At 42.3% G+C, this 22,076-nt stretch overlaps 1 protein-coding gene across 4 annotated transcripts in view; it reads right to left on the bottom strand.

Annotated features, from left to right (window-relative positions):
* Positions 1 to 16,572, bottom strand: part of COQ7 (coenzyme Q7, hydroxylase) — a 75,595-nt gene extending 59,023 nt beyond the window's left edge. For 3 of the 4 annotated variants that reach the window (XM_036409253.1, XM_036409249.1, XM_036409250.1), the window contains exons 1-6: positions 16,412 to 16,572; positions 12,036 to 12,214; positions 9,945 to 10,059; positions 9,140 to 9,279; positions 7,905 to 7,973; positions 7,246 to 7,324 (exon numbers count right to left, since the gene is read on the bottom strand). In XM_036409253.1, coding sequence (XP_036265146.1) covers positions 7,247 to 7,324; positions 7,905 to 7,973; positions 9,140 to 9,279; positions 9,945 to 10,059; positions 12,036 to 12,214; positions 16,412 to 16,484 — 654 coding nt within the window. In that variant the 5' untranslated portion in view covers positions 16,485 to 16,572 and the 3' untranslated portion in view covers position 7,246. Of the gene's footprint in view, positions 1 to 7,245; positions 7,325 to 7,904; positions 7,974 to 9,139; positions 9,280 to 9,944; positions 10,060 to 12,035; positions 12,294 to 16,411 lie in introns of all 4 variants that reach the window. The other variant, XM_045571254.1, reaches the window with a different exon arrangement.
* Positions 16,573 to 22,076: the final 5,504 nt, after the last annotated feature.

The raw sequence follows: 22,076 nt of genomic DNA, 5'->3' as shown, positions 1-22,076 counted from the left end.
CCAGGTTCAGGAGCAACCATGTGACCAGGCCTGGCCAATGAAAGCATCACAATTCCCTAGGCCACAGTGATTGGTTGAGGGAAAGAAATGTGACCTGATTGGAGAAAAATGAGACTGGGGTGGGGGGGACAAGCCACCTGCCCCTTGGTCCCAGTACCTGCACCTGGCCAGAGGGAGGGAAGCCCAGGTCCCAGGTGCCTGCGACCAGTTGGAGGAGGGACTCCTGGGTCCTGGGTGTGGGGCAAGGCATTGTTGTGGGCTCTGGGAAAGCGAAGTTTTCTCTTGCTTCTGTAGAAGCTAGAGGAAGAGGCCCTCTATGTGGCTGAAGGAGTAGTAAGAGGTGATGAAGGGGCTCAGCAATTCTGCTGCCATGTATGAGGAGGGCCACTGGGAGCCATTGTGAGCCCAATTTCAACACTATGAAAAGCAGAAAGAGGAGAAAGAGAAGCCAAGTGTTTGGTTTGAGCTCCTGGGTCAAGCCATACCTGAAGAAAATGACCTTTGAATTTTTCATTCTTCTTATTAGAAGAAATGAGAAATGTTTTGTGACTCTTCTAAATGATATGAAATAATTTCATGTTTTAATTTTTTCTTATACAGCACTTAGAATATGGTCCCTTGAAGCAGTCAAATAAACAACTGAGATAATTAATCTCATGCTGTCTTAAACACAAAGAGCATCAGCAAGTGAGTGCAACAGGTGGCATCTCCATGCAATTTTTTATTGTTTCAATAAAGCCGCTTGGAAGCTAGGCATGGAAAATACTACACAAAGGCACCCCCCTCATCCACCCTCCGTGGAACGAGGAGCACTGCTGTCACCACTGTTTACCCCTGAAGAAGACAACTTGATCTGGGACATATTTCCAGCTGTCACAGCACCAAGTGGACTGGAGAAAATTGGAACAGCAAGTCACATCTCAGTGGAAAGTCACATCTCAGTGGGACAGAATGAAAATCTTGAATCAGCCGTCAGGGAAAAGCATCAATTTTGGGGCAGATTTAAAATAAAGCCCTGCAGAATTAAACCACCGATTCTTAACCAGGGTGCACATCGAGTCCTTGTGTGAGCTCTTAAACTAGATCCATCCCTTCGGCCAGCTCTGCAGCACCTGCTTCAGGAGGACTGGGGGAAGCAGGGGCATCAGTCAATTTTTTTAATCTCAAGAGTTTAGTTTGATTTGCAGGCCTAATTAAGAATTCTAAAATTAAACATTAGAAAATTCTATATAACTGGAAATGTAATTGAGATTTTTTAAAAATGGAACTAAAGTATCATGAGGAGAAATTCTCAAAACACACGCACAGCAGCTATAAATAAAAAGCATGGAGGGAGGAGTTGAGACACAGTGGCGGGTGAATGTTTGTCAGGCTTCCGCTGGGTTTGGAGTACAGATGGACAGAGGACTGAAGGGCACCCAGAAGTCTCAGCCTCCTTCCCCACATCATACTCTGACCCAGAAGTTTTAGGTGGGCTCATATCGAGATCAGGTGATAGTCATTACTTGTTTCAATTACTTTTGTTCCATTCCATGAGCCCACGTGATTTGTTTTCAGCTTAGATTCGTTTACCAAAAGTTGGCTGAGGGCCTGCTAAGCTCCAGGAACTGGCCACAGCCCTTGCCTTTGAGAAGCTTGCTGCCAGGCTGGAGAAATGCTAGGAAAGCAGGTGACAACCACACAATTATAGAATGCAATACCAACACAGAAGCTAGAATATGCAGGGATAGGAGAGAGGGTACTGGAGATTTCACCTTAATCAATAGAAGGGCAGAGCATGCAGATTGCAGGAAGGTGGGGGTGAGCAAAGTGGGTCCAGGGAGCAGTGCCAACTAATGGATACTCATTCAGTGCAGCCCCTTGGACACTACATGGTGTTTAATGTGGGTATCTCCACATGTGGTACCCTCCAGACAGAGACTAATCGACCTCCTCTGTGTTTTTCTCTCTCCCTTTTCTGAAAAGGAAAATGTCTTCTCCCTGATAAGGACTTTCAAGTTAGTTGCCCAGCTGAGCAAGTCCTCCGTACCTTGCAGTGTGCAAATGTGACAGTCCACTCTCACCTAATGGCAAAAATCAGGAGGTGGGATTATTGGGGCCAGAATATCACATGTAGCAATTGCCTGTCTATGCTCTTCAGGGATTATCATCCCTTTGACATTCTGGAAATGACAGAGCTGTTACGGGCCACTGGACTCGGAAATTAGGGACAATGGCGCCCTCTGGTGGCCATAGAGGGGCGCTGGGAAGCCCTAGACCTTCCTTGCCCTTGGCGTGCCCAGCAGCAGATCTTTCTTCTTGAACCAGGATCAAAGGGCCCCTCCTGTTCAGTCACAGTCCTGTAGGGCTGCCATTTCAGGAGGCAGGAGTGGAAGGAAATACATCCCAAAGGCAAGAGGGGCCTTTTAAACAGTTGAAAACATATTCAATAGAAAAGTGCTTTGTGCTCTGGCAGAGCCAAAAAAGGTGGTTTTGAGAAAAGGTTTTTTGTTCTCCCTCCTGTAGGGAAAGGTCATGTTTTCTTCTCCACAAATCACTCAGATCCCAGGGTCCTAAGGAGGGCCTTTAGGAGTCTGGGTGGGGGGGTCCAGAGATTTTATTATATTCTCAAGGAAGTATGGGATCTCCAAAAGGATTAAGAACTACAGGGGTCCCTCCTCCTGAAATTTCATGGAAGCTATGTTCAAATGTGGTCCCCTTGACATTAGAGGTCCCCAAAGTTTGTTTTTAATAACCACAAGGTCCACGGATAGGGTAAGAGAGGGAACAGGAAGAGGCCGGATAGCTTCCGGGTTAAGTGCAAGCTCTTCAGCCCCTAGCACACTCTGTAAATAGGGGGACCAGGAGAGTGCGGGTCCCATAGGGTGGTCCTGAGAGTTCAGGGGTAAAGCAGTTAAAACAGTACATAGTCTGAGCAGGTAAGGAGCTGGCACGATGCCACAGTGGCTCAGCTGTAAAAGGGAAGAAAAGTACTGCTGCCAATTAAAAGAATGAGGTAGATCTATACATATTGACTTGGAAAGATGGCCAAGTAGGTCACTGAATGAAAAAGGCAAATTGCAGATCTAGATGCACAGTATCACTTCATTTGAGGAACAACACAAACCCAAACATGTCCATGTGTGGATAGAAGGTCGTGTTGGGGTTTTTCATCTGGAAAGGCACACAATGAATTATCAACAGTGGTTTCTTCTAAGGGGTGCTTTCTTTTTAGTTATATGTAGTTTACACTGTTTGATTTTGCGGCAAGCATTACTTTTGGAAGGGAAAAAAAGAAAGAAAAAAATGTGCTGTCCTATATGGCAGATTGCTAATAGTTAACTACAAAGTAAGGCAAGTGGTCGGTTACCTGCCAACAAGCAATCTACATGGAGATTTACCTGTCACTGCACATATGGAGAATTTTACCATGTTCACACATGCATTATTACAAAAAAAGTTTTAATCTTTTAAAACAGGGCAATTTAGCCCTGGTCCGGTAGCTCAGGTTAGAACATCGTCCCCATACACCAAGGTTGTGGGTTCGATCTCTGCTCAGGGCACATACAAAGAAACAACCGATGAATGAATAAATAAGTGAAAACAAACTGATGTTTCTCCCTCCCTTCCTCTAAAATCAATCAATAAATAAAAAACAACACAAAACACCCAGAGGCAATTTAGCTTTGTATTTAGTCTAAGAAAGATTTACTGAGCGTCAGACATCGTGCTAAGTTCTGGAGACATGGAAAGGACTAAGACAGTCTCTGCCTGCTAGTTCATGGTCTAGTTCAGTGCTTCTCAAACTTTATTGTGCTTCCAATCACCTGCAAATGTTACATATTGGTTATCTACTGTTTAGCAAATCAGCCCAGAACTCTGCAGCTGAAAACAAAGTTATTATCTAATATGGTTGCTGAGTCAGGAATTCAAAACTGACTTAACCAGGTGATTCTGGCTCTGGGTCTCTCCTGAGGTTGCAGTCAAGATGTTGGTTGCAGCCTGCCCCCTCTCAATGGGGCTGAGGGGCTCACCACAAGATATTGCACAAATATGACTGTTGGCAGAGGGCCTCAGTCCTTGGACATGTGGCCCTCTCACAGAGTACCTGCCTGAATGTCCTCATCACATGGCCTCTGGTTCCCCCAGGGTGAGTGATCCTGGAGAGAAAAGTAGACGCTGCAGTGTCTTTTATGACCTACCAGCCCTGAAGTCATACTTCATCATTTCCACTATATTCTGTTTGCTAGAAACAAGCCACTAAGGACAGCCCATCTCAAGGCAAGGGGAATTAGGTTCGGATGAGCAGAGGAGTTTTGAGGAATTTGTGGACATACTTTAAAACCACCACTGGGTTTGGAGTACACAATATTAAAATGCACATTCTGATTGAGTACGTCTGGGGAGGAGCCCAAAGTTTGGCATTTCGAACATGCTCACAGTTGATAGCACTGCTGTTGGTCTTGGACCACACTTTGAGTCGAGAGAAAATCACCTATGCAAAGAATGATAGCTCAGATCATGTCTTTGGAACAATACTGCTGGCAAGAATAACATCCTTTGTCATGTTGCCATCCTTTGGATGATGTCCAATTTTAAAATCTCATTTTCCCTGAAAGGTCAGAGCAGTAAAGTAAGGGAAAGACAAGATTACCCTGTTAATACATGAGGACAAGCTGTAATGAAATAAAAAACAACCAAAGGGAAATCCATAAAATCTCTCTGGTCTTGTTTTGGAAGCTCTCAAGCATAAAGCATCAGCCATCAATTCTGAAGGGGATGTTAAACAAACAGCAACAAATCTGGGCTTTTAATAAGGATTGTGCAAAATGCCTTCATATGCCTAAGATTCCTGACTGCAATCCTTACAAAATTAGCCTTGACATGAGGGCAACAAATACTACCAGCACTTCAAAGATTAAAGAACAAATACCACCAGCATCGAGATCCAAAGGAGAGGGGGAACAGCATAGGAGGCCATTTTCATAGCAGTTTTGCAACTGCTTAAGATCTTTTTCTTAAAATATGTTTTTATTGAATTCAGAGAGGAAAGGAGAGGGGGATGGAAACATCAAAGATGAGAGAATGATCCATAGCTGCCTGCAACCTGGGCATGTGCCCTGACTGAGCTCAATTACTGAGCAACACTGGCCGGGCCTTAGTAACATCCTGACCCTTCCCTCACCTACTCCTTTCTCCTCTTTTCCTTTTTCCTTCTCCTTCATTCCTTCCTGTCTTCCTTCCTTTAAATGGGCACCTACAATGTGTCAGGGAGTGGAAAAGATTATTTGCCCTCTTTGTCTTATATAGAAAAGACATAAAATGAACATTTATAAAACAATGTAGGCATGAAGCAGTCACTGTGTAGAAATTTGGCTTTTCAGTTGTTAAATAATTATACTAAACTACACTGCAGGTGTCTGTTTGTAACCTAGCACTGAAGAGCTGAAGATCTAAATTATCTTTAACCTTTCTCTCCCATGTTTAACTTATTGCAATTATCATCAGAAGACTGATTTACTTATCACATAAATTAAACTCACTCTTGCTTTAGGAAAAGAGAAGTTGACTAAACCAAACTATCCCAGTGTCCACTATTCTTCAAAACTGGACCCCTAGGAGGCAAGTCATCCCCCATCAGGCAGTGCTGATTAAACCCAGAAAGGCAAAAGCCTTAATGCTGTAATTCTTCTCCACAAGAAGCTTAAGAGGCCAGGCCAGGAGTCCCTAGTCCTGACTCACATTAGAATCACCTAGGAGCTTTGGAAACCATTCTGATCCTGGGCCCCTCTCTAATCCTGAATCTTTGGTTTGCCATCTGGAAAAAGCTCCTCAGGACATTCGAATTGAGAGGAGAATCACTGATCTAGGTTTTTCACAATTACTTAAAAATGTGCAAATCACAAAAGACACAGTATGAAAAGTTTAGTCCATTTTGGTCCATATTTTGGTAACAGCCCTAAAGAAAATTATTATAACGCAAATTCGCAAATAATCCAAAATTTAATATATTCTCCAAAAGAAGAATCCACAATTTAAAAAAGAAACAATGAGTCTTCCACTTACCTGATGAACTTGACAGTCTTGCTTTGTGTCAAACATAAATACCCTTGTGTTTTCAATTTCCTTTTATTACCAATAAGCTACAATTTTTCCTTTATATTCCTATAACTTTCTTTTTTTTTTTTTTTTTTTTTTTTACAGAGAGGAAAGGAGAGAGAGATAGAGTTAGAAACATCAACCAGCTGCCTCTTGCACACCCCCTACCGGGGATGTGCCCGCAACCAATGTACATGCCCTTGACCGGAATCGAACCTGGGACCTTTCAGTCCGCAGACCGATGCTCTACCACTGAGCCAAACCGGCTTCGGCTCCTATAACTTTCTTAATAATTTATTCTTGATGCTTTAGGGAAAAATTAGCTATGGCCCAAACATTGACCAGCTTTGTTTGCTAAAATTTGAATGCACCTGAACTGTCAGCCTTATGGCATACACAAAAATCACCACCGGAGTTTTATTAAAAAACAAACCTCTGCCGAAACCGGTTTGGCTCAGTGGCAGAGCGTCGGTCTGCGGACTGAAGGGTCTCGAGTTTGATTCTGGTCAAGGCATGTACCTTGGTTGCGGGCACATCCCCAGTAGGGGCTGTGCAAGAGGTAGCTGGTCGATGCTTCTCTCTCATCGACCTTTCTAGCTCTCTATCTCTCTCCCTTCCTCTCTGTGAAAAATCAATAAAATATATATATTTAAAAAAAAGAAATACTAACTTGTTTTTCAGAGTTAGCAGAATAAGACTGCAAACTATGTACTGGAATAGTAGGACAACACACTAGAGAAAAAATTTACCCTAAAATAACTTTTCAAAGACACCAGGTCAAAATCCACTGTGGACTACAAACCCCTCCCTCTAAATTCAAACATTCAATGAATGAAAAGCTGTGATTCCCAAGCATCTGCATACTAGGCTCTTATTATGTGGAGTCAATGTAACCCTATAAATACACAAAAATCCACTGCTCCTTCCTTTAACCGTAGCCCGAAACCCTCACCAGGGAGACAGATTTGAGCCTCGCCTCCAGTCTCATTGCCAGTGGACCTCACAATTAAAGCCTTTTCTTTTCTCAAACGATGACGTCACAGCATTGGCTCCCATGCGTGTGGGACAGTAAGCTCTTGCTCAGTAACAATAACTGCATTTACTTTTCCGCCACCATCACTTGTTAAATTACTATCATCTTTTACAGACAGGGAAAAGTGGACATACCTTAAAATCTTTCTGATAAATATATCGCTGCACTGCACCCAGCCTGGATAGCCTTCTTCAAAACAGCATATGCTGGAGCCTGTTAAAGACCATAAGCAAGCAAAAGAAACACGTTCTATGTTCACTTTTTAAAAATATATATATATTAATCAGTTTCAGAGAGGAAGTGCCTGCCCCATACTGGGGACTGAGTCCATAGCCCAGGCAAGTGCCCTGACTGGAAATCGAACTGTGAACTCCTGGTTTACAGGTCGATGTTCAACCACTGCACCACACCGGCCAGACTATGTTCATTTTTACTTGTGAGATGTGCCTGGCAGGACTGGGTCTTCTCTGGAGAAGAAAGAAGATCTAAGAGATAATATGCTTTAATTTGGGGGGGTGAACTAGTCAAAAGATTAGAATGCCTCCGCTGCTGCCAAAGCATTGAGTCATCTAGTTTCTCACTGGAAAGGGAAAAGGAGCTGCCAGGGAAAATAAGGAGGAAGTAAGAAGTTTCCCAATTGGGAGCTTGCTCTTTGTCAAAGCAGTGCATTGGTTTTCTTTCTTTGGCGGTCACTTTGAAATCCATTTTTGTGGGAACAGATACCTTCCCACCCCGCAGCCTTCCAAATAAGGTACCCAAAGCACCACAAGCAACAGTAAAGGTAGGTCCTCACCAGTTCTGCATCATGTTCAAGGCCTATGTCATGGTGCTCCAGCTCTTCATCCCTAAATTTCTTTATCACCTGGTTAAATAAAAAGAAATAGAAGTCAGCATTCCAACTCTCCGAGAGAGACTAAAAACTCATATTATCATCTAAGATAGGGGTAAGTAAACTTTTCCTATAAAGAGACAGAAGCAATATTTAGCTTTGTATGGTCCCTACCATATCTACTCAACTCTGCCATTGTAGAGGGGACAGCAGCCATGGACATTTGAACAAGTGGGTATAGCTGTGTTCCAACAAAACTTTATTTACATAAACAGGTGGTCAGTCACAGGCCATAGTTTACCAACCCAGGCTTTAAAAAAAGCCAGGCCATGCCTTAATCGGTTTGGCTCAGTGGATAGAGCGTCAGCCTGTGGACTCAAGGGTCCCAGGTTCGATTCCAGTCAAGGGCAAGTACCTTGCTTGCAGGCTCATACCCAGTAGGGAGTGTACAGGAGGCAGCTGATCGATGTTTCTAACTCTCTATCCCTCTCCCTTTCTCTCTGTAAAAAATCAATAAAATATAGTTAAAAAAAAAAAAAAAAAAAGGCCAGGCCTGCCCTAGTTAGTTTGGCTAAATGGATAGTGTTGGCCTGTGGACTAAAGGGTCCCAGGTTCGATTCCGGTCAAAGGTACATGCCTGGGTTGCAGGCTCAATCCCCAGTAGGGGGCATGCAGGAGGCAGCTGATCAATGATTCTCTCTCATCACTGATATTTCTCTCTCCCTCTCCTTCCTCACTGAAATCAATAAAAATATTTTAAAAAAGAAAATAAATTTAAAAAGCCAGATCTGAATCTGCTCCCTTACATGCTGTGGGAAATTATCTGAGAGTATCTTTTATTTTTTGTAAAAATTTTAAAGGATTATTTATTTGTTTTTCACAATCTGAGGGTATCTTTTAGGTCATTTAATCTGAAGGGTTTGTGCTAACAGCATTGCTCAGGACCTACCAATAATCCAGAAGTGGAGAGAATACAGGTCCAGGCTCAGAAGAGATGGGGTTCTGATATCTGCCCAGCATGTGACCAGGGCACACAGCTTCAGCTCTCAGTACTTGGTTTGCTTGCCTTTAAAATGAGGTGCTGACCTAGATTGTAAGGTCCCACAATTTCCTAATGTTCTATTTTTCCTCCTTCTTACTAAATTGCATGTCTGCCCCTTTCCCCCTTTATCAGCCCTTTTCAGAGTGTAGTCAAATACCTGAAGAAGCTCCTTGTATTTTTCAGGATCCTCGTCCATCAGTGTCCTGATCTGGTTGTTGTAGTGATGTGCTATGGACTCTTCCACGGCCACAGTGCAGGCCATCGCTCCTTCCCTCCCAAGCAGGGCAGTTCCTGCGCCTGGAATTGTCAAAGCCAGGCAGTAAAGGAGGGGACTGACACCGTTAAAGTAGAGCAGTACAAACGTTGGGGCTGGATAATCAGTCCCTTGTTGTGAGGGCTGTCCCATGCATCGTAGTATGTTTAGCACCATCCCTGGCCTCTACCCATGAGATGCTGGTGGCATTCCCAGATATGACACCCAAATGTCTTTAGATATTGCCAAGTGTCCTCAAGAGCAATGTGACCCCATGAAAACCACTGTTTTAGGTGGTACCAGGTCACAGTGCGATAAGAAGGCTATTCTCTTTTCAATGTTCTCCCTAACTGACTGTGGCAAGGAGAAAGTTGTCCTTTGGGATATGCCTTTGATCCTCCTATACCATTTACTTTTCTCCCTTTTTAAGAGCGAGCAACTTTGTCAGGAAACATTATCTGGCTACAAGTTTTGTTTTCCCCTGTGTTGTATCTATTTTTACTGTATCTCTTATTTATAAAACTGCTGATTTTAAGGTTTTATCTTAAATAAATTTAAGAGGAAAAAAAGTCAGCCAATTTAACTTCAGAAAAAAATTAAGTTAAAAAAAGACCATAAAAGAACACAGCAAGAACTGTGAAGCGGCACTTAAAGGATATGTTCATCCCAGACCTTCCAGCTCCCATAAGCTCTCTGGACAGGCACGCACCTAGCGCAAACCCCACCACGTTCCAGAAGGGCATCAGAACCGTCGGCCGGACCCTGAATGCAACCATCAGTTCGCTGAACTTTTTCAAGTGTTCCTTTTCTTGATCCCACATTTTCTGTAAGAAACATAACAATAAGAACATGTAGGCCTCCCATGCAGGCCTCCGCTGCATCCCAAGGAAGCTACATGTCCTATCCATGACCACGATTCTAGCAGAAGCCCTCAGACCCACAAAGTGCCTATTAGAAAAGGTGGAGCCATACTTACATGAGCTGTTTATTAGCTCATTTAAAATTAGGAGGGCAGAATATCGGGTATCACATAATTTCCTTCCAGATTGCTAGCATAAAAGTATCACGTACATCAGAGAAGAAAGGGTGGATGATAATAACAGCTAACACACAGCACTTCCTAACTGCCGGGCACGGTCAAATAGTTTAATGTAGGCAACTCATTTAAGCTGCACAACCACTTTGTGAAGGACAAACCATTATTATTCCCATTATACAGACGAGGAAAGTGAGGCACAGAGAGGTGAAGAAACTTGCCTGAGGATTCAGAAAAGGCAATTTAACTCATGCTGAGTGTCTGTTACATGCCAGGCATGGTATCAAGCTGCTCCATACCAGCCATATAGTCCTCACCAAAACCCAATGAGGTAGGTGTCATCAGCCCATTTTGCAAATATGGAACTGAAGACCTAGAGGTTATGTGACTTCCCCAAGGACACACAGTAGCGGGTGGGAGAGTTGACTGTGAAGCTGGGTCTGTGTGAGTACAAAGTGAGGTCTCTCCTTCTGCTTCTCAATATAAAATATTTAATATCTCCGCAGCTCTCCACTGGGGGCAGGAGTGCAACCTCTCACAACTGGTACTTTTACCTAAAGCTGTTTCTCAACCCCTTTTTCTTTTCTTTCTTCCTTCCTTTCTTTCTTTCTTCTTTTTTTTTTTTTTTAATATATTTTATTGATTTTTTTACAGAGAGGAAGGGAGAGAGAGAGAGAGCTAGAAACGTCGATGAGAGAGAAACATCGACCAGCTGCTTCCTGCACACCCCCCACCGGGGATGTGCCTGCAACCAATGTATATGCCCTTGATCGGAATCGATCCTTTTTCTTTCTTTCTTTCTTTTTTTTTTTTTAATATTTTTTTTATTGATTTCAGACAGGAAGAGAGAGGGAGAGATAGAAACATCATTGATGAGAGAGAATCGTTGATCAGCTGCCTCCTGCATGGCCCCTACTAGGAATTGAGCCCAAAACCTGGGCATGTGTCCTTGACTGGAATCAAACTCGAGAATCCCTTGCCCTAAACCGATTTGGCTCAATGGATAGAGCATCGGCCTGCGGACTCAAGGGTCCCAGGTTCGATTCCAGCCAAGGGCATGTACCTTGGTTGCAGGCACATCCCCAATAGAGGGTGTGCAGAAGGCAGCTGATCAAATTCTCTCTCATCAGTGTTTCTAACTCTCTCTCCCTCTCCCTCTTCTCTGTAAAAAAAAAAAAAAAAAAAATCAATAAAATATATTTTTTAAAAACACACACACAAAAAAACCCCTGAGACCCTCCAGTCTGCAGGCCAATGCTCTATCCATTGAGTCAAACAGGCTAGGGCTTGACCCCTTTTTCATTATCACCCACCCCCACTATAAAAATTTACTACTACAGATATACTGTATTATCTGTTTATGTACTAAGCTAGAAGCCTGGTGCACAGATTCATCCAGGGCATGTATGGTCCGTCTCCCCCAGTTCCAATCCAGCAGCAAGCTAACCTACCAGTCAGAGTGTCTGCCCCCTTGTGGTCAGTGCACATCATAGCGACTGGTCAAACAGTCAAACAAACGGTCAGACACTTAGCAATATTAGGCTTTTATTATATAGGATGTCCATCTGTAATCTATACGTAGAAAGAATAATATTCTTTCCACTCTTCTCTCCCCAATATCCAATTTTTACTCATTTGGGGATAAAGAGTACGTCCCCTAGGAATACATGACCTGATATGATTCACTACTTGAAGGCCTTTGGGTCCCCACCCCAGTAAGCCCTGTTCAGTGGACCAGGCTGAGAGACATAAAGCAGCACTTACCTGAATGACTGGCCCGACACTTGTGCGACCCAGGACGGCCATCTGCCCTGCATAGATGCGGTTTGCTCCATATTCACCTGCATGATCCACACGGATAATTCGATCCACAGCTGCCCGATTGATATTGTCTAAAGTCATTCTTGAGCTGCAAAATCTGACACTAATTCTTCTTCCATAAGCTGCAATGCAAGTGTTTATTCTTCATTACTCTCAAGTAAAATTGAGATGTTTCTTTTTACAGACGGAAGGAAGCAGTACCTTAGAACAAAGGTAACAAATGAGTTCCCCTTAGTTGACATGCCCTTAAGTGTATTGTTTATCCTGCAGTATTGGTTTTTAAAAGAAGTGACTGTTACCTACACTTAAATCAAAAGACTTCACCTAAACATCTGGATTTCTGGTTTAAGTGTATGAAGATATGGAAATGCTGAGTCTAACTTCTCCTAAGGCAGTCAATGTGGCAGCTGGCTCTAGATAGGCATGGTGACCTAGTTCATTGGTCTCAAACCGGTGGTCTGAGGACCACTGTTGATCCGTGAGGTCCGGAAGGTTGGCGACCACCACTCTAGTTCACTCACCCCTCAGGGCCCACTTCGTTCCCAACCCTGGCTACACAGAACCTTCTAGGGAGCTTTCAAAACCATGAATGCTCCTCCCCAATTGACTTCTGGAAGGGGACACTAGTATTTTAAAAAAGCTCTGTACAGGAATCTTCTCTGCAGCTAAGGTTGAGAACCATAGATTTAAATTCTCTTAAAATACCTATACCCATGAGCATCTGATTTTGATAAATAAGCTTTAGAACTTAGGTTTCATCTCATTATGGTATAGATCCAACTCAACTGAATTATTCTTGCCTTCAAAATGTAAATTCTTCAGGACAGATTAGATATTGTGTTTAAAAATTTGCTAATAGTGACACCTGGGTTTGTATTCTCAGCCTCATATGGTGGTATCCCAAAAGGCTTTCCCCTGAGGGAACAGTTTTGTAATGTGTTTAGGTATGTACGTTGTCATCAGTCCATTTTGCAGACATGGAAATGGAGACCCAGAGAAAATATTTAGTTTGTAAAGTGAACTTTAACCGGCATTGGAATCACCTTGAGATGTATTCCAAGCCTTATGTATGTCAACCATGTCTTTCTGTCTTTAACAGATATTTTTCTTTTAGTTTTTTCATTTAGTTTAACTTCAACACCCAGAAAATGTGTTGGAAAAAAAAAATTTTCCATTTGGGGTACATTAGTAGTTTTTTCATTAAAAAGCTTGAGTGCTTTGGACATAAGGTGATGGGGTAGGCCTGGTGGGATTTAGGGTCAATTTGAACTATTCTGCATTTGAACTTTTTGGCCAGGTGGAGTTTTAAATGCCTCACTAAACACAAGTGAGGGAGGGCATGGAGGTCTGAAGCATGGTGACCCAGCTTTGGTCTACTCCACTGCACAACTCGCTCCACCTCACTGAGCATATTTGACTCAAGAAACTAGACTCTAGTTCCTGCACTCCAAATTCTGCCAGGTATAATGTACTGCCCAGTTCTGTGCCTTCTGACAATGGGTCAATGTTAACTGTGGCCATATTTTTATGTGGAGAACAATTTGAGACATTTGATAAAGTCAAGGTTAGCCTCTTGCAAGTTTCTGCCTCCTAGTCCAAAGACTGGCGCTCTCATCAAGCTGGCCTTCTTCTAGAAAGATTAGAGGCCCACGCACGGGATTCGTGCAAAGGGCGCAGCCCTCGCAGCCCCGCTGCCTCACAGCCCCACTGCCTGCCCACTGCTCCTTGGGGAAGGTCATTCTGCTGTCTGGTCTAATTAGAACATTAGCTCTTTATTATAGAAGATGGGACAAAATATTTATCCAGGAATCGACACTGAAAATGATGAGCTGGCTCTACTTCTCAAATTAATGTTGTTTGCTTGTTCTTTCTTTTGTTACCTCCCCACCCCCCCCCCCCATAACATGTCAATGGGAAAGAAGTTTACAGACAACTCATTTAAAAAAACACAAACCAACACACTTTTTAAAAAATACATAGGATGAATTCCAACACACAGCTGATTTTTTCTGAGGAGCATTATATTTAGACTAAAAACATACTAGATCGTCGAAACCGGTTTGGCTCAGTGGATAGAGCATCGGCCTTCGGACTGAAAGATCCCAGGTTTGATTCCGGTCAAGGGCATGTACCTTGGTTGCAGGCACATCACCAGTCGCGGGTGTGCAGGAGGCAGCTGATCGATGTTTCTCTCTCATCAATGTTTCTAGCTCTCTATCTCTTTCCCTTCCTCTCTGTAAAAAAATCAATAAAATGTTTTGTTTTGTTTTTTAAACATACTAGATTGTTCCCTAGGCCTGTACTATATTTCCAGATTCAGGGAGCTAATAAATGATCCATAGTGAGAGGTAACGTGGAGAATTGAGTATCATAACATTTGCCATTTCTATCTTTTCACAACCTCTGCAAGGTGTCTTTAGTAAGCATGAAGGGACCTTAGAAAAGGCACAGAGGTAGGGCCAGAAAATATGTTTTGTCTCGATCACTAACTTTGGACAAATCAGAATTACCATTTCTTACATACAAATTGGTAATAATCAGGTTATTTCCCTTTTAAGGGAAACATACAATAACAAAACCTTTCTTACTGAGTTACCATGAAGATAAAATGAGTTATAGAAAGCAAGATAACTTTATAAATGAAAAAAGGTTTTTATTCTGTTATGCCCACTGGCTCAACAAAGAAACGTTACAATTCATGTTTAACAATCCTGAGTTTTGCCTGTATGGTCACACACTTAAAAAACAAACAAACAAACTTGAGGGCCTGTTGTAGAAGCTCTCAAATGCATCGTTTTTATATTTGTGTTTTCCAAAGTGTGAAACATATACCAATGTTACCCAGAAGATTGTAAGTGGTATATAGGAAGATCTTACATGGCTTATAATCTGTACATTAAATATTGTCCGTGTGGTAAGTTATTATTCTCTGTTAAATTCTCTTCCAGCCCTTTTGATTTAACCAAGGGCAATGGTCTATTTATGGCTGACAAATCCTAACACTTGGTAATCTCCCTTTCAAAACAAATTTTTAAATCCTCACCTGGGGATATTTTTTTATTCATTTTTAGAGTTGAAAAGACTGAAATATCAATGTAAGAGAAACACATCGATTGGTTGCTTCATGCATCTGAAGTTCATGTCTTTGACCAGAATTGAACCCAGGACCCTTTGGTCTGCAAGCCTATGCTCTACCCATGAGCAAAACTGGCTAAGGCTAATCTCCCTATTTTACCAGGAAATAGCAGGCCACAGCATCGTATACATTTAATAACTTTTTGGTTTCACTTTTTGGTTTGATTATTTGATGATTACTTGATTTGGAGCAGGCAATATAGGTCTTCTGTTTATCATAAGGATTTACTTTCCCTGAAATTATTTAATTTAAAAAATGGAATTCGGTTATAAAATATATTTAATAATCAAAAGTACAAGTGATATTGCTATTAGGCAAAATCCTAAAGGTGGTACACGAACAACTTCACTTGCAGAAAACGTCCTCACCATTTTCTGAAGCCGCTCAAATGAACCAAGAAAAGAAGCCAGGACACAAACCCAAGTCTCCCTTCTGCAAATTCGATGCTCCTTCAACTACCCTGGTGCTTCTCAAACTTTCTAATGTACACAGACCATTCCAAGAGCGTGTTAAAATACCACAGACTGCCGAAACCGGTTTGGCTCCGTGGATAGTCAGCCAGCGGACCGAAAGGTCCCGGTTCGATTCCGGTCAAGGGCATGTACAATACATTGGTTGCTGGCACATCCCCAGTAGGGGGTATGCAAGAGGCAGCTGACGGATGATTCTCTCTCATCGATGTTTCTCTTTCCCTCTCCCTTCCTCTCTGTAAAAAATCAATAAAATATATTTTAAAAATAATAAAATTAATAAAAAAAAATACCACAGACTGGTAGAGCACCCAGCAGGTCAGTGGAGTGACCTGGGAATCTGCATTTCTAACAATCTCGGGGTGGGGGTGGGGGCAGCAGACGCCGGTCGCGTGACAAGGCCCTGAGCGGAGGCAACGAGGACACCCCGGGGCCCTGAACTTTCAAAACCCGCAACTGTTGTCGGCCCGGAACCCCCGAGAGGCCGCCCCTGGGAGTCCTCGTGGAAAACCACGCCCGCATCCCCGCGGCGCACAACAGCGCCCCCTAGCCGTCGGCACCCCGAGGTTCAAGCCTCGCAGTGGCGCTCCGTCGCAGTCCTGTGACGTTACCGTAAACGTCTCCCCCGTGACCTCGCCGGTCCAAACCCCAGGCGAACACTCCCGGGCGGGAGTCCCGCCCAGCGCGGGGCCGCGGCCGCGCTCCCCCTTTACCTGAGAGGGGTCGTGGGGCACCGAAGCACAGCCGCCACAGGGAGCCAGACGCCATCAACGCGGCGCAGCTCATTGTCGGCGACAACAAAGCAACGACTCCCTGGGGCGAAGCGGGCCAAGCGTGCCCTTGGCGCAGGCGGATGACGCAAGACCGACGTAGGGAGGACGCTGTCCGCATCTGCATCGGTGGTAACGCCCCAAGGCCGCTGCTTCCATTCGATTGGTTGGAAATCGCACATTAAAATATCCTATTGGATGCAGTCGCTATCAATCACTTAGGGGGGCGTGGCGAAGGAACCTTGGGTTGCCGTGGAGGTGAGAAGGCTAAATTGCTCCTCCAAAGATCTGACAGGGTACATTCTTTAAATTACATATTTTTTTAAATTTTTTAAATTACAGTTGAATACAACATTATATTAATTTCAGGTGTAAAACCCCGTGATTAGATATTTGACTTCTGAAGTGATCACCTTGATAAATCTAGTACTCATCTGATACCATATGAAGTTATTACAATACTGACTGTATTTTGTCATGTTGTACTTTATATCCCCCTATTATATAACTACCAATTTGTACTTATAAGTCCCTTCACCTTTTTCACCCCCAATCCCGTTCCCATCTCTGACAGGGTAAAGATTTCTCAACTAAACTCCTGGAAAAGAGAACTATGAGTGAATTAATTTATTGGCATAGCATTGTATTTTGTGCTTCACTAACAGGGAAAAATAATTTTCTCTATTTTTATCCTACATCCACTTCAAAATAGTAGAAATTATATGCTGAAATTAACTTTACCACATGGCCAAAAGTGTTCTCTGTAGGTATTGGGGCTATTTAAAAGTTCTATTTATTTTCTCAACTTTAGATTTTTTGTAGAGAGCACATATTATTTTTATGTCCAGTTTCCTGTTGGTAAACAAATGAGTGCCAGTTGGTTTACTGGGGTTTGGGATGGGGAGAGGAGATTTAGCAACAAATACTTTTAAAAGTGCATCCCAAAGTGCATTCATGTTTCTCTCCTCCCTTCCTCTCTGAAATCAATGAAAACATGTCTTTTAAATAAAGAAAAATTAATTTAAGGAAGGGGATGGACCGGTAAGCAATGTACCACTCTGGTAGGAGATGTTGATAATGGGGAGGCTATGCATGTGTGGGGGAAGGGGGTATACGGGAAATCTTTGTACCTTGCTCCCCATTTTGCTTTGAATCTAAAACTGCTCTAAGAAATTAAGTGTTTAGGAAAAAAAAACAGTTGGAAATGTTTAAAAATGCATATCCACTGATAAAGTAATCCTGTTAGGATTGTAGTGCAATATGATCCTTAACGGCCATTGTAAGCTTCCCACCACAGGAGAACAAAAGACCAGGGAAACTTGCTGGACACCGCGAGTCAGACCATATAGGGAATCGAAACTATTCTAAAGACACCTGACCGCACACCTGCGTTCCATGCCCACCACCTCGGCCCCCAAACCCACTGATGACAAAAGTTTCCTGCCAGTGACTGCCTGTAAGGATGAAACTCCAGCTCCTGGGTGCTACCATCATCAACCCAATGTCCTTTTGGCTCAGTGCTGTGCAGCCCCTCCCTTTGGCTATCCCATCCTCTATCCCCTTTCCTTAAATAAATTACATTTTTCTTTTTTTAAAAGATGTGTTTTCATTGATTTGAGAGAAGGAAGGAGGTGAGAGAGAGAAAGAAACATCAATGATGAGAATCATTTATCAGCTGCCTCCTGCACGCTCTACACTAGGAATTGAGCCTGCAACCCAGGCTTCCCTCGAAATCCTGGCTTTGTCCAGAAGGATGTCCAAAAGGACATCCCGTCTAATTAGCATATTATGCTTTTACTATATATTATAAGTATCCAATATATATGCTTTTACTATATATGTATATAGTAAAAGGATAATATATATAATCTTTTATCCAAATAACTATAAAACATGTAAGGAACACTGCTCTTGTAAAATAATTGAAGTTGCTAGTTGTTTTCAAATCACTTTAATACATTGCAGTCATTTAAACTTATGATGAATAGTTTTTAAACCCAAATACTTAATGATAGTGAGAGTGATATAACATTTTCATCTAGAGCTCCTAAGAGTGTAAATCTGGCTCTCAAAAGCATTAAAATGTTCTGACGTTTGTTGTAATCCCATTTCTAGGTTTCTATCTCTAAGAAGGAAAAATGTTGACAAAGATTTATGGATGACCCAGTTACTTATTATCAGAAAAATTTGGAAACAAAATGTTAAGTAGCAAGAGAATGTTTTAAAGAATTATCTGTATGATGTTAATATTATGCAGTCCACTGAAATGTTTATAAAGAACTTTTGATAAAAGAAAACACGTTAAGTGAAAAAGAAATAACATTTTTTTTCCTTCTCATCTTCCTTCCATCCCTTTGTACTTTATCTTAAAAGGAATTTTGTCAAGTTTAACAGTGGCTATCCATAAATATTGCTTATGCATGATTTTTCCTTCCCCCCCCCCTCTGCAGCTTTCAATGGTCTCTATATTTTCTATAATAAACAAATATTTTTATAACAAGGTACAAAATTTCAAAAAGAAAAGGCATATTTATCCCTAATTCAATCCTCAAAAACAAAAATGATTGTATCTTATTTTTCTATTTAAAGATAAGTGTTAGAACAAGAAAAAGGCCTCTTTTTTTCCTTGCTGTAGCCTTCCACAATTTATGAGAAGTACCTGGTAAGTAAAACTCAAGATTGTTAGCTGCTCTGATTCAAACAGCCTCTCTGTTCAAATGGCTGGACAAGATAAGCTACTCTCATGGCAACATTCTTGCATACCCATACTCCCTACTGTTTTTATAACTCAGAGATAATTCTCACCAAGGCATCTCTAGTTCAGGGACAGGGAAACTTTTTTCTGCCAAGGGCCATTTGGATATTTATAACATCATTAGAGGGCCATTCAAAATTATCAACTTAAATATTAGTCTGATTTGGCTGAAACCAGTTTGGCTCAATAATAGAGCGTCGGCCTGCACACTGAAAGGTTCCGGGTTCGATTCCGGTCAAGGGCATGCACCTTGGTTGTGGGCACATCCCCAGTAGGGGGTGTGCAAGAGGCAGCTGATGGATGATTCTCATCCATGTTTCAGACAATCTATCCCTCTCTCTTCCTCTCTGTAAAAAATCGATAAAATATATTTTTTTTCAAAAAATTAGTCTGATTTGGCCAAACATTTAATAATTCAGCCCTAATGCCTTGGCAGACCAGACCAAATGATTTCTCGGGCCTTATAATGGCCCCAAGGGCTAGATTTTCCCCACCCCTGCTCTAGTTAGTAGAAAGTTCCCTTTCCCTCTCCCCTTCAAACAAGTCTCTTTGGAACTCTTCATAACTTTTATTCTAAGCATGTTTTATAGGCTTGGGGAAAATACTGATAAAACACCCCCTAGGACATATGCCCTATCTCCTCAAAAAAACTAAACTGCAACACCTGCCCAATGTCTGTTTAATTTCAGCCCCCCAAATCCTCCTCCCTTTCTTGTCACCTACCGTGTTTCCCCGAAAATAAGACATCCTCCGAAAATAAGACCTACTTACAGGTTTCCTTCTGAGTGAAATATAAGGCATCCTCCGAAAATAAGCCCCCCCCCCCCAGGCTAAACTTCCCTCTCTGTAAAAAATCAATAAAATATATTTTTTAAAAAGAGAATATCTTGTGATTGTGAGAACGTGCAAAGCATCCTTCCAAAAGAGTCTGTAGCAGAATGAAGCAGAACAAAGAAATAAGAGAAATGTTGGGGGGGGGGGGCACTTTTAAAATTCCAGCTCCTAGTGTTTTAAGGAGTGTGGGTTGAGAGCTAAAAACAATCTAATTGTCCAGAAGAGAGCAAATCCTTATGGAAGTAGTCATTTGTTAGATAGTACAAGGGTCCCGAAATTAGGATTAAAGTTAGGGTGGTTCTTAATAAATGTTCTTGTTAACATTAAAATATAGTCCAGTATTTTGCAGATACAGCTGTAAACAGGATGAGCCTGACAGGCACTCAATGGGTACATGTAGCCAAAAGGAAAAATCAATGAGTAATTAACCAGTGTATGTGTAAGGAATGGCTAAGGCTCCCCTGGGGAGACAGAGCTTTGAATGTGAATCTCCTGTGCCCTAAACTTGCTGCAAGTAAATAAAACAACCACACCTGACCACCACATGTTGTTGTTAATCTTTAATTTTTTTTAATTGATATTTTGAGATAGAAAGGAAAAGGGAGATAGAAATATTGATTTGTTTTTCCACTTATTTATGCATTCATTGGTTGAGTCTTAATATGCGCTCTGACCAGGGAGGGATCAAGCCTGAAACCTCGGTGACAGGTTCAGTGGGCCAGGGTCACGCACCTATGACATGAGGCCATAACGTAAAAAATATTCCGACCACCTGGGTGCAGGTGGGCTGAGACCGGGAAAGGCATCAGCAAAAAGAGCAGGGGGAGATATTTTTTTGTTAATCCTTGCTGGCTGTAAGCCACTCTGCTGACGTAAGGATCTGGTAAGTCCTTGGTTCCTCTTATGCTAGGTGTCTTCTGGTTATCTGAGCTGTGCTGTGCTCAAGGCTGCAAGCTTTCTGCAAGATATCTGCTAAGCACAATAAGTCTTTCTCTGCCCTGTTTTATTCTCTTTAACCCTTCCTCTTGGCCTATCAGGAGGATGCTCTAAGCAACTGAGCTACTCAGCCAGGGCCACAATAGAACACCCAAGTAGTGTAGTCCTTGAGTTCGGTAGCACATATATAATGGGATGCCTTTAAAAAGAATGTGGCCGTTGCTTATATGAAAAGATCTTTAAGATGTTATTGAGAAAAAAGGGAGAAGCTCAGAAATTTGTATTTCATACATTCACATAATATATCTGCCTGAATATGTATTATAATTTTTCTGGGAGAATAAAATAAACATCATTAATGGTGATTACCTCTGTGGGGAGCAGAGGGGTAGGGTGACAGGGGGAAGGACACGTAATAAGAATTGTACCACAGCCAAAACTGGTTTGGCTCAGTGGATAGAGCGTCAGCCTGAAGACTGAAAGGTCCCAGGTTCAATTCCGGTCAAGGGCATGTACCGTGGTTGCGGGCACATGCCCAGTGGGGGGGGGTGTGCAGGAGGCAGCTGATTGATGATTCTCTCTCATCGATGTTTCTAACTATCCCTCTCCCTCTCTGTAAAAAATCAATAAAATATATTATTAAAAAAAAAAAAAAGATTGTACCACAGTTGTTTAATGATTATTTACCTTACCAACCCTTAGGGGTGCCGAAGGAGAAAAGCACAAGGCCAAAAGTGGTAAAGAATAATAAATTTATTAGGTCATCTGGAAACCAGTTGCATGGAGCCCCGAAATGGTGCCAGCACCCAGGGACATGGAATCAGAAGTTTTAAGGGGCTCTAGGCAGGCTTTCCTGGCAGGACTCTGGGCAGACCCAGATCCTAGGAGAGTCCGGCGGGGAAAGATAACCATCTTAGCAAGTGGAATGTCCGTTGTGAAATGGTCTAAGGGTCTGTTTTACGGGGGATGGGTATCAATTCAATTCTTCGATGAGACCTAGCATTAACTATAGATAAAATGAGGTTTTCTTACAAACCCTGAGAAACTGAAGGACATGTTGCAAAAAGAAAACACATTTTTAAA

Source organism: Pipistrellus kuhlii, unplaced genomic scaffold (assembly GCF_014108245.1).
Source record: "Pipistrellus kuhlii isolate mPipKuh1 unplaced genomic scaffold, mPipKuh1.p scaffold_m20_p_4, whole genome shotgun sequence".
Lineage (NCBI taxonomy): Eukaryota > Metazoa > Chordata > Mammalia > Chiroptera > Vespertilionidae > Pipistrellus > Pipistrellus kuhlii.
Note: the sequence above shows the minus strand (reverse complement) of the source record. Positions and strands in the feature narration are given on the sequence as shown.